The sequence below is a fragment of the Canis lupus genome, chromosome 2 (genome assembly GCF_011100685.1).
Source record: "Canis lupus familiaris isolate Mischka breed German Shepherd chromosome 2, alternate assembly UU_Cfam_GSD_1.0, whole genome shotgun sequence".
Classification (NCBI taxonomy): domain Eukaryota; kingdom Metazoa; phylum Chordata; class Mammalia; order Carnivora; family Canidae; genus Canis; species Canis lupus.
In genome coordinates this window covers 74601249-74613894 of record NC_049223.1, presented here as the reverse complement: position 1 = coordinate 74613894, position 12646 = coordinate 74601249, and the positions used below count along the sequence as shown (strand labels likewise).

Sequence of the window (12646 nt, the reverse complement as noted above, 5' to 3'; positions counted from 1 at the left end):
AAATTGTACAACATTGTGAGTGTACTAAATGCCCCTGATTTGTACTCTTTAAGATGGCTAATGGTCAGTTTTTATTACATGTGAATCTTCCCTTAATTTTTAAAAATAGACAAAAATTTTGAATAAATATTTCTCCAAAGAAGAAAAATGGGTAGTAAGCCCATGGAAAGATGCTCAGCATCATTGGACATTAGGGAACTGCATTATCAAAGCCATAATTAGATATTTCTTCATACCCACTAGAGTAGCTGTCATTAATTTTTTAAATCTTTTTTTTTAAGATTTTATATTTATTTATGATAGAGACACACACACACACAGAGAGAGAGAGAGACATAGAGACACAGGCAGAAGGAGAAGCAGGCTCCATGCAGGGAGCCCAACATGGGACTCGATCCCAGGGCTCCAGGATCATGCCCTGAGCTGAAGGCAGCGCTAAACTGCTGAGCCACCCTATCATTAATTTTTTAAAAAGGAAAATAATGGGGCACCTGGGTGCCACAGTCAGTTGAGCATCTGACTCTTGGTTTCTGCTCAGGTCATGATCTCAGGGTTGTGAGATGGAGCCCCGTGTCAAGCTCTGCATTCAGCAAGGAGTCTGCTTGAGATTCTCTCTCTCCCTCTGTCCCTCTTCCCCTCATGTGCACCCTCTATCTCTCTCTAAAATAAACACATCTTTAAAACGTAAAAAATAAATGAAAAGGAAAATAACAAGTGTTGGCAAAGATGTGAAGAAATTGGAATCCTCCATAGGTGGGACAGTAAACAGGTACAGCCACTATGGAAAACAGTTTGACAATTCCACCCAAAAAGTTAGACACTAAAGATACCCAAGAGAATCAAAAATAATATATTTGTATGAAAACTTGTGTAAGCATGTTAACATTATTTATGATAGAAAGTGGAGATCACTCAAATGTACCTGGTGAATGGATAAATGAAATGTGTTATATCTATTTAGTGGAGTATTATTTGGCCATAAAAAGGAATGAAGTACATATTATAACGTATGAACCTTAAAAATGTTATGCTTGGTAATAAAAAAAAAAACAGACACAAAGACCACATATTGTAGGATTCCATTTATATGAACTGTCCAGAACAAGCAAATCCAAAGAGACAGGAAGCAGATTAGTGTTTGTCATGGGCCAGGGTGATGGGGAGTGGAGAGGGACTGCTAATGGGTTTGGAGTTTCTTTTTTGGGATAGAGGAAATGCTCCGGATTTGAGGGACTGCTAATGGGTTTGGAGTTTCTTTTTTGGGATAGAGGAAATGCTCCGGATTTGGAGAATGGTGTGTACAACACTGATGAAAACTGGTCATTTTAAATATGTTGCAACTGTAGAAAACAGATCTGCACCCCATTTGTTGTTGTTGCTTGTTGTGGTTTGTTAGTGTTTCTTGTTTTGTGATTTTTCTAAACTCTTTTTGTAAAGTCTGTGTCCTCTGTTGTATGCAGACTGATGAAATCTGTTCCTGTTAGGTGATCAGCTTGTGTTTTGACAGTTTCCTTAACTACCTAGGGCCAAAAAAAGAAAAAAATCCTCCCCAGATTCTCCAAGTCTTTGCAGATTGGCTGTGTGTTGGGGCCTTCCAATGCTTAGCCAAGCCATTTACCACTCACTCTGCCTTAGCCTTTGCTCCCTGCTTGCACCCAGCCTGAAGGCCAGCCACAGATGAAGCCTAGTGTTTTTGAGGCACGCATCTGACCCTGCTATATGCCTGGCCTTTTCAATTCCTCAGTATGTGTGGAGACTTAAGAAAGCTCTTATCCTCTATGTATCTCCTTTCCCAGACTCTTCCTGACCCAGCTTTTCCTTCTGTCTATTGCTCATTCTGAGTACTGTCCCTTGCCCCAAACTATTACACAGCCAATACTTGTACCTTTAAAGGTGTTGACCATAAACAGCTTGGGAAGCTGACCCCAGCCCTGGTATCCCTCCACGTCAAACAAAACAAAGACGAGCCCTGTGCCAATCCATCAGGGGTCACCAGACAGGTCAGAACTGTAAACACAGATTTTAAAAAATACGTTTCATGTATTGCTCTCTCTGTGTCCTTGCGGCTGCCAGAATTCTGGGGTGTAAGGGATGGGAGACAGGCAATTTAAAATGCCGCAGTGCTTTCATACCATAAAGCAACAGCTTCTTTCTTCACCTTGCCTTCCTCTGATTGTTATACATTTTGGCTAGATTCCAGAGTTATATAAAAATGTGATTCTGATGGGTTTTGCCAGTTTATTAGTTGTTTTTCTGAAGGGATGGGTTCCTAAAATTCTCTATTCCACCACTTTTTCAATGACATCCCTCATAACATTGTGAATATACCAAAAAACACTGAATGGAATACTTTAAGGAGGTCAAAATGGTAAATTTTATGATTTGTGAATTTTTACCTCAATAAAAAAAAGTGTAATGATGGATTAAATAAAGGTATGTTAGGTTTATAGAATGGCATTAAAGTACATTTAGAGAGGCAGGCATTAAAATGGGAAGACATTAAAATACCTTAGCTGGGCAAAGAAAGGGGTTGGCGGAATCAAGTAGTAGAATCATACATACTTGAATCAGATGGAAGATGAAGGTCACCTATTAGTGAATATCTGGGATAGAATCAGGTCTTGAGTCCCAGTCAAAATTTGCTGGATCATTAAGCAACCCTGGTTTATTAAGGAAATATATCAGTTTGCTATTGCTGTGTAACAATTGCTGTGTAACAAACCACCTGAAGACCTAAATTTAAAAACAGAAACCATATTACTGCTCATAATTTGACAGGTCAAGACTCTGGACAGGATCCAAAAGAATTGAAATCAGGATCTAAAAAAGATAACAGCACTTCACTATTGATTGCAGTACTATTCACAATAGTCAAGAGATAGAAATAACCTAAATGTCCATTGATAGATGAATGATAAAAGGATAGGTTGACATATACATACAGTGGAATATTATGAATCCTTGTAAAAGAAAGACATCTGGCAATATGTGACAACATGGATGAACCTTGAAGACATAATGCTAAGTAAAGTAAGTGCTATGAGCTAAATGTTTGTCAGCATCACCCCCCATTTATATGTTAAAGCCCTAATCCCCAACATGACGTTTTGGAAGTAGGGCCTTTGGGAGATCATTAGGTCATGAAGGGGTCACACTAGCCCTCCTGACTGAGATCAGTGCCCTTGTAAGAAGGGATACAAGACGGGGATAATCTCTGTCTGACATGTGAGGATACACTGAAAAGTGTCCATCTGTAAACCAGGAAAAAACTCTAAGCAGGAACAGAATCAGGCAAAACCTTGATCTTGGACTTCCCACCCTCTAGAACTGTGAGAAATAAATGTTTACTGTTTAAGCCACCCAGTCTGTGGTATTTGTTAGATCAGCCCAAACTGACTAAGACAGTAAGCCAGTCACAGACAGACAAACATTGCATGATTCCACTTCTGTGAGCTTCTGGAAGTCACAGGCACCAGGATGGTTCCAAAGGCCTGACTTGCCTAGGCCTGGCCTTGGACAGCAATGACCCCAGACTTCTTTCAGCCTTCATAGTTCTCTATTCAAGATTGAGACCTCAGAGGGGCACCTGGGTGGCTCAGTTGGTGAAGCATCGGACTCTTAATTTCAGCTCAGGTCATAATCTCAGGATAGTGAGCTCAAGCCTCATATTTGGCTCCATGCTGAGCACTGAGTGTGGAGCCTCCTTAAGATTCTCTCTGTCTCCCTGTCCTTCTGCTCCTGCCTGCCTCAATTCACACACTCTCTCTCTTTAAAAAATAAAAAATAAAAAAAAAAAAAGATTTGAGAGAGAGTTTCTGACCTGCTTGGCTTGGGTCAAGTTTGGGTCATAGGCCCATCATGGTCCAGGAGAGGATGGAACACTCAGAAAAACAGTCCCAACAAGACTGTACAAGGGGGAATTAGGGGCAAGGAGGCGTGCTCCACAGCAAAATCAGGATGCTTTTACCAGAAGAAAAGGAACATGATGGGGTGAGCATCACAGATGCCTGCAGACTAAGAGTTCTAGAGCCACGTAGGTTTGGGACACCTGGGGTGGCCAAGAGGGACCAGCCTGTGAAAGCCCCTAACTTGTCAGTGCATTATGGGCCTCCAAGCAGTGGACTGAGGATCCAGTGTTTCCCAAACTTATTTAACTACCCTTTCAGCTCTGAGATCCTGTGAGCCTACGGGAAGGACATGGTTTCTGCTTAATTCAGTCTGAGAAGAGACACAACAAAAACACATAAAGAGATGGAGAAGGACCAAGGAAGTGCAGCTCAGGCTATGAGAGCCATCTTGGGAAGAAGTAGAAGCCAGTTTCCTTGGGTCCCTCGGATGCCCCCAGTGTTGAATTGTTTTTATATAGTGAAATGAACAAAAGTCAGTTTCCTGTCTGGCCTGGTCCTTTAGTTGGCTTCTATTGGCAGTCTGGCTCTAACCAGGGGCTTCAGTGGGGGCTGGCGGGTCCCTTGGAGGTAACGTGGGCCAGCATTTACATTTTCCAGACAAGGACACACACGCCTGATGAGGGGAAGAAACTCATGACCTTGGGGTCATGCAGTGACGAAGCAGCAGAGCTGGAATTAGAACCCGGCTCAACGTCCTTCCTTTATTCTGCAACACTGCACCTTGCTGGGGCAAAGTCAAGGACAGCCATGGTGGTTTCCATCAGCAGACACCCACCCCCTCCCTCCTCCTACCCTCACCCACACAGCCCACTACCTTCTTAGCTGTCTAGGCCCTCAACATTCCAGGGGAGAGGGAAGAGGGGACAGAGGGTTGGCTTCCTGCCTTACTGTGTGCTAATGACCTGTCTTCTGGGTGGACTGCAAGACCATGTTTGTCTTGTTCACTCTTGATCTAGCACCCAGCCCAGGCCTTGAAGAACTGACAGCTTTCACAGAGAGGGTGGCTGGGTGGGAGGAAGCTCTTTTTTTTTTATGATAGTCACAGAGAGAGAGAGAGAGAGGCAGAGACACAGGCAGAGGGAGAAGCAGGCTCCATGCACCCAGAGCCTGATGTGGGATTCGATCCCGGGTCTCTAGGATCGCGCCCTGGGCCAAAGGCAGGCGCTAAACCGCTGCGCCACCCAGAGATCCCTTTTTTTTTTTTTTAAGATTTTATTTATTCATGAGTGACACAGAGAGAGAGGCAGAGACACAGGCAGAGGGAGAAGCAGGCTCCACTTGGGGAGCCCCATACAGGACTCGATCCCGGGTCTCTAGGATCATGCCCTGGGCTGAAGGCGGCTAAACCGCTAAGCCACCGGGGCTGCCCATTGAATAAAGCAGGAGTTGTAAAAGGCCCATCCTGGGCAGGGAAGATTCATATTTGGCTAAGATAGAACATTCTTTGGTGTTTCACGGTGAAGTAACGCTGGAGGGTGTGTGTGTGTTGGGGGGGGGGGGACATAGTATAATGTGGTTTAAATGCTGAGGCAAGTGCTCTTTGACCCAGAAGTCCTCCTTCTAAGAATTTATCCCAAGGGAATAATCCTCATAAATGCACAAAAATGCATGTACTTGAATATTCGATCACAACGGTGTTTAATAAAAAAGAAACAGCCTGATTATCCAATAATGGAGAAGCAATGATATAAAATATGGCACATCCAAATGAGGAGTTATTTGGTATTTATTAAAAATGATGGATTGGGGCGCTGGGTGGCTCAGCCAGTTAAGGGTCTGACTTCAACTCAGGTCCTGATCTCAGGGTCCTGGGATCAAGTCTCCAGTTAAGCTCCCTGCTCCCATCCCCTGCAACTCATGCTTTCTTGCTCTCGCTCTCTCTCAAATAAAATCTTTTTAAAAAATGAATTAAATATGCCTGATGGGGGAATGTGTTTATAGTTTCTTAAGTAAAAGAACAGATTATAAAACAGATTATAATCTCTCTTTTATAAAATAAACACATTGTCATTCATATCTGAATTTATGGACAGAAATTTGTTTTGCAAGAACAAGAGAAAAATTTATAGGACCAAAATGTTTGTAGTAGCTAGCTCTGAGTTTTAGAATTACAGGTGGCTTTTCTATCTTGTGGTGCCTGTTATCCTTTCTGTCATTTCTTTATATTTCCTAATTATTGTACAATGAATATATGTTTGAGAATTGTCTTTTAAAGTTAAAAGAATGGGATCCCTGGGTGGCGCAGCGGTTTGGCGCCTGCCTTTGGCCCAGGGCGCGATCCTGGAGACCCGGGATCGAATCCCACGTCGGGCTCCCAGTGCATGGAGCCTGCTTCTCCCTCTGCCTGTGTCTCTGCCTCTTTCTCTTTCTCTCTCTCTCTCTCTGTGTGTGACTATCATAAATAAATAAAAATTAAAAAAAAAAAGAAGATGCCATGCTAAAGAATCTGAATCTTATCTTTAAGGTGATGGAAATTAAATGTTTATTAAGTGAAATAATTAAAAATAGCCTAAGCAAATTAGCCAGTTTAAAGAGTCTCATTGAGACCCCTTCCCTTCATAGGAACATGAAGACTCCATTGATTAAAATAGCCAATAGTATCCCCACCTGCGTTTTCTTTTGTAAATTCTGATTTCTGCATGTTGCTTGACTGTACAGGGCTGCAGTGAGTCTGTGCAGTAAGGTAGAGCAGGGCAGGTTTGGGCCTCATCATGTGACTAGTGGACAAAGGACAGTGCCTTCTGGAAGTGTCCAGCTCAGGGCAGTGTTTTGTAAACTAGCATTGACCTTGGGTAGTAAAACTCCAAGAGGAGGTCTGGGGTGTGCTTTGTGGTGGATGTTTCTCTAGTTTTGTTTTGGGACAATGAACTGTGGGGCTTCATCTGTGCCTCCAGGGCCCTTTAGCTTAGACTCAGCTCACATCTGCTCCTCTGAACTTTCTTTACAGGAAAACTTGATCGGCGCCCTTTTGGCAATTTTCGGGCACCTTGTGGTCAGCATTGCACTTAACCTGCAGGTAAGTCTTAGTTGCTAGCACTGTCCATCTGGGGGCTTGGTGGCCAGCGCCGTCCACCTGCGGGCACGGTGGCCAGTGCTGTCCGTCTGGGAGCAGAGACGCAGCCAATCGGCTGGGAGTCTGGTGCAGGCCCCAGCTGTCCCTTTCTGTGGGATGTTGCTTCCTCCACTCCTGGGCTGCGCCCTAGGACAGTACCTTGTGAGATGTTCGAGAATCTTTCTTGATTCTTTACCCCCACGTCATCCCCCCATCACCTGTCAAGTCCGATGACAGCACTCTCCGTCTCTTAGAAGTCCCTGGGGTGCCCTGGAGCAGCTGAGCCCACTGGCTTGTCTGAGCTGGCAAGCAGCTGTGGTTTGGAGCAAGCTGATAGACTGAGGAGCTCCTCGGGGCACCCCGGGAACTGCCTCACCTGGTATACAGGTGTAACTGGAAGCTCTGGGTGTGAATTGGGTGGCAGCCCTCGTGATTAAAGCCCCTGGGGCAGCTTTCAGTCAGAGGAGGAGGGGAGCCAATGGATAAATTCCCTAGGCTTCCAGCCTCTGGTAACTTGGTTCTGAGATGAGTTCAGGGGTTTCCCAGAGGGTCCCCAGTGGGATGAGCCCCATTGCCCAGGGCACTGACTCCCTGACTAGTGCACCCTCCCTTTTCTGGCTCACTTTCCCACCCCCTTACTGTGCCTCCTGGAATCACCTCCCAAATCAACTGCCTCCTCCCAAGTCCTGTCTCAGGGACCACTCTGGGACACCCAAACAGAGACTTGACACCTGCAGACAGGATAAGTCCTCCAGCACCCTGGCCACCTCCTCTCTACTGGCACTATTCCGTTTCTAGTTGTGGTGAAGTGCTCTCCCTCCCTGGATCAGAGACGTGAACATACATGGGTACCTGGTACATCTCGGCTCCCTCGCACGCACATGTGCCAGAGTGGTCCTGTGTGTTTCTGAGGCCACGTGGTCTCTTGGCCACTTGTCTGGTTCATGCTCTTCTTTCTACGACTGGTGTCTCTGCTTCTGTTTCTGCTTCCCTGCATCCTTCATCATGTTCCCTCCCAAATGGCAGCTATGGTTCTCTAAGCCAACGTGACTGCCTTGCTCTCCTTGGTCACCACCCCATTTTTTGTGTCCCAAGGGCACATTTCCAGAACAAAATCTATTGGCCATACTTGGGCCGAGTATCACCTGAGGGAGGACAGGGTCCACTAATACCCTGGGCAGCCCAGCAGAGCTCCCATCTCCCCCAACATGGGGTCTCGGGGGCATTGCAGTTAGAGAGAGACATTTAACCTGAAGCTGGTGAACATGGGCATCCTAGACCCTGGCTCCCACTCCAGACTGCACGCTGCTGTGCTTTGCACTAGAAATGCATATCTCCAGGCCTCTCCCACACCTCCCCTGAAGTGGAGATGTGTATTTTTTTCACAGCTTCCTGGGGAGTTTCTGAGGCTTTCCAGCGCCAGTTTGAGAACTGCTGTCCTTAGAGTGACAACCCAGTATTGAGATGGCAACTGCTTGCCTCTCCTCTGAACCAGGACCCCAGAAGAAAACCTGACAAGTCTTCCCAAATAGAAGTGTATGTGGGGGGAGGGGGAGGGCGTAGATTTAGGATGCATACGTCATAGCATCTTTTACCCAAATATCTGGTCAAATTGCTTTCTTTCTCGGATTTCTAGAAGTACTGCCACATTCGCCTGGCAGGCTCCAAGGATCCCCGGGCCTATTTCAAGACCAAAACATGGTGGCTGGGCCTTGTTCCTGATGCTGCTGGGGGAGCTGGGTGTGTTTGCCTCCTATGCCTTCGCCCCGCTGTCGCTGATTGTGCCCCTCAGCGCCGTCTCCGTGATAGGTAAGACCGGGCGCCCTGCCATCACTCCTTGGGACCCTCCTGCCTTGCCAGCCCCATACTAGTTCGACAAAGCAGCTTTTGCTTAGTAATGTCATTAATACCTCCAAAGGGTCCATATACACGGTCCCTCTGCTCAACACTTTGCAGATATTAATTCTTCTCATCCTCATTTTTGAGGGTGATACTATCATTATCCCCATTTTACAGATGAGGAAACAGGGGCACAGCGGGGCAGGGCTGAGGCACAGGATGGTCTGGCTCCCTAATCTGTTTAAGATTCAGAGAGTCTATCAGAATTGCTTTCTATTTCTCCTGAGGAAGGAAGATAATAAACTTGCACCTTTCATCTGAACAATGTCAAGATAACCCAAGTTTCACAGGGTTCAGACATCTCATAGCTCTAACAGATACCCATTCAGCTAATTCTCTGATCTTTTTACATCACCTGATTCCATCTCCAAAGTATTGTTCACATTCTCACCTGCCATTTCTCAGTGATTTCTGCAATCCCAGAACCAGAGTCTTAGAACTTTTGAACCAATGAAAAGTCAAAGGAGCTTTGATGTCCGTGTTCCACATATCAAGTAGAATTAGGGGAAAAAAAATTCTTCTATTCTTAAATAAAAAATGTTAGTAGATTAGTGAACATAGGAGCGGGGACAGTGAACTTGAGTTGAAATGTTTCCTTCCATTTGCTGGCAGGCCCCACACTCTCTTGAACTCTTCCCTGCTTTTAAAGGGGAAAGTGGTATTTTGAGTAGTTTTTTTTTCTCTTGGAGTTCAGAGAACCTCTTCTATGGCACGGATGTGTACAGCAACCACACGCCCCTTCCAGGGCCCATGGAAGACATCATCAAACAGAGTGTCCCTGAGTGAGAATTCTCAGAGATTCAAGCAGTCTCACCACTTACTAGGACTTGGCAAAGAACCGGAAACCTATTTGCTTTTTCCAATCCCATAAAGAGTCCGTCTTTTTCTTGACCAGGGTTTGTACCCTGGCAGCCCACAAAGATGAGTGAGGTCCTCAGACACACCGTGTTGTTTTCCACATGGTGTTGTTTTAAAAGCTGATCTGATCAGAGAGATGAGGGTCCAGGGGAAAGAGGTAACTGGGTGACAGGCATGAAGGAGGGCACGTGACGGGATGAACACTGGGTGTTATATGCAACTGATGAGTCACTAAATTCTGCCTCTGAAACTAACAACACAGTATGTATTAGCTAAATGAATTTAAATGAAGAATTTTTTTAAAAATTAAAAAAAGGGCAGCCCGGGTGGCTCAGTGTTTAGCGCTGCCTTCAGCCCAGGGTGTGATCCTGGAGACCCAGGATCGAGTCCCTCATCAGGCTCCCTGCATGGAGCCTGCTTCTCCCTCTGCCTGTGTCTCTGCCTCTCTCTCTCTCTCTCTCTCTCTCTCTGTGTGTGTGTGTGTGTGTGTGTCTCATGAATAAATAAATAAAATCTTTAAAAAATAGATAGATAGATAGATAGATAGATAGATAGATAGATAGAAAGAAAGAAAGAAAGAAAGAAAGAAATACAACATAATCTGAATGCCTTTAGTTGAGGCAGGTAGCCATCCCCAGTCCCGGCCTTCACTTGCTGACTTGCTGTCCTCTCTGGCCTGCTTTATTGTTGTATTAGTGTATTAGTGAGAAAGGATCAAGGTTCACTGACCTTGGAAAAGTCACCAGAATCTCCCCTTACAATGATAAATAGGTGACCGAGGGACTAAGTGCTTTAAATATTTGCCTCTGAATTGTAATAATTTAGTAATTCAAATAATCAAATTCTTAAAAATAAGAGACTGGAGTTGAATGATGGGTTCTCAGGTATCAGCCACTAGAAATTAAGGGGCCCTCAGAGCTTTTTCAGTCACCCAGGAAAAAAAGAATATTAAAAATAAATAATTATTCAAGTAATAACCACCATTTGTTAGGTACCTATTACTTATCAGTCACTATTCCAGGTACTTTCATGATAATAATGGCTCAGTTATGGAGCAGTTACTGTGTGACACATGATTGACGTGCATTATCTCATTTAATTGCCCTTATAACCCAGAGAAGGAGGTGTTTTCAGTGGTGTGCTGATGAATCAACATTCAGAGAGCGGGAGAAAAATGGGAGAAGAAAAAGAAGAGGATGAGGTGGCGGGAGAAGGGAGGGAGCGGGAAAAGAAGAAAGGGGCAGAAAAGTAGGAAAGGATAAAAGGAAGACCTCATTTGTAGTGTTTCTGATTTATATGGCGTAAAGACCATAAAGACTGCCACTGTGGCCACTCATGCCACAGCGGTTTCCTGACTATTTAACTAGCAGCAAGCAGGCCTGAGCTGGATCCAGACTGAGACTCACATGTAGTGACACCCGAGGACAAACAGCCGGAAGAGGCAGAGCTGAAATAGGCCTCCAGGTCGGTCCACAGTGACTGCCAGCCCCATCCAGGGCAGTGACCAGGAAGTTTGAGAGGGAGACAGAAGAGCCAGGGCAAAGTGTCAGATAGTCATGGCAGTGGAAGAAGCTAGAGCCCTGGCCTCTGGCAGTCCTTACCAGCTGCATGGTCCCAAGCAGATCCTTCACCTCTCCTAGCCCCAGTGTCCCGTTTTTCAAATGGGAATAATAACGGCATCCACCTAAATGGGTAGATGTGCCAGAAATAGCTGTCACACTGCAAGCACTTGACACCAGTGCTCCTGGACTTGTCAGAAATCCTCGGGAAGGCTCAGAGAGGAACCTAGAACTGAGTTTTGGGGAGTAGGAGGGAGAGGTTAGGAAGTACTTAGGTATAAAGCAAATGAGTTAGCCCTCGGGCCTGAGTAAAGGGACTCCATTGAACTGGTAACAGCCTCACTTTTCTTTTCCTTGTGCTTTTTCTTTTCTTTTTTTTTTTTTCTTTTTATAGCTAGCGCCATCATAGGAATCATATTCATCAAAGAAAAATGGAAACCTAAAGACTTTCTGAGTAAGTTCACCAATTTTAGCCCCTGTTCTTAATTCTGTGCTTGTGCTGTTCGTTCATTACAAAACGAGCTTACCCCAATTTAGGGGTGCCTGGGTGGCTCAGTGCTTGAGTGTCTGCCTTCAGCTCAGGTTGTGTTCCCAGGGTCCTGGGATCGAGTCCCACATTGGGCTCCCCACAGGGAGCCTACTTCTCCCTCTGCCTATGTCTCTGCTTCTCTCTGTATGTCTCTCAAGAATAAATAAATAAAATCTTAAAAAAAAAAACCCAGCTCACCCCGATATAGAGATCCTCTGTCTCCTGCTCCCCTCTGTGTTCTATATTCCACCCTCATCAGGCTTCTGAGAGCTGGGTTTTTAAATCAGTATTTCCCAAACCTGGTTACACAATAGAATCATCTGTGAGACTTCTGAAAAAGGGAAGTTATTTCATTCCATTCCATCAATATTTATTATGCATCTATTGTTGGGATTTTAGGAGACCTGATAAAAGGCACTTTCTTTACCTAAAATGAGTTCTAAAGCAAATGGGAAACAAAAACATGGAGGTCAGAAGTTATCATTATTACTTATACAACCTAGATTAGAACATGCAACTTAGGCATGCAGCCAGATGAACTGGCTCACACAGTCAGGTTTGGGAACCACTGTTCTGATCATTGGTATAGGATAAGAGCAAGACGGGGCCAGGAGGCTAAAAGAGAAAAGAATCTTACACTGAAAAAAGCAGACCTACTGCTCAGCAAATATATGATGCCAAGACCAAAAGACTCAGAGTGATTTGCAGTAGTCCTGATGGCAGAGGGTGGAGTACAGGGGTAGCTAGGCTTGGGGCTTCGGCCCCACAAATAGTCTCTGACAGGTCTATGGAATACAATATTAATAGTATTTGGACTGGTCCCTTGGGGCTAGGTTAACTA

The 12646-nt window shown here is 45.0% G+C and overlaps 1 protein-coding gene across 1 annotated transcript in view; it reads left to right on the top strand.

The window, feature by feature from the left end:
• The window catches only part of NIPAL3 (NIPA like domain containing 3), a 53655-nt gene that overhangs the window by 18347 nt on the left and 22662 nt on the right, over positions 1-12646 (top strand). The window contains 4 exon segments of the mRNA XM_038531588.1: positions 6856-6924; positions 8597-8671; positions 8673-8769; positions 11671-11730. Of these exon segments, the coding sequence (XP_038387516.1) occupies positions 6856-6924; positions 8597-8671; positions 8673-8769; positions 11671-11730 (301 nt within the window).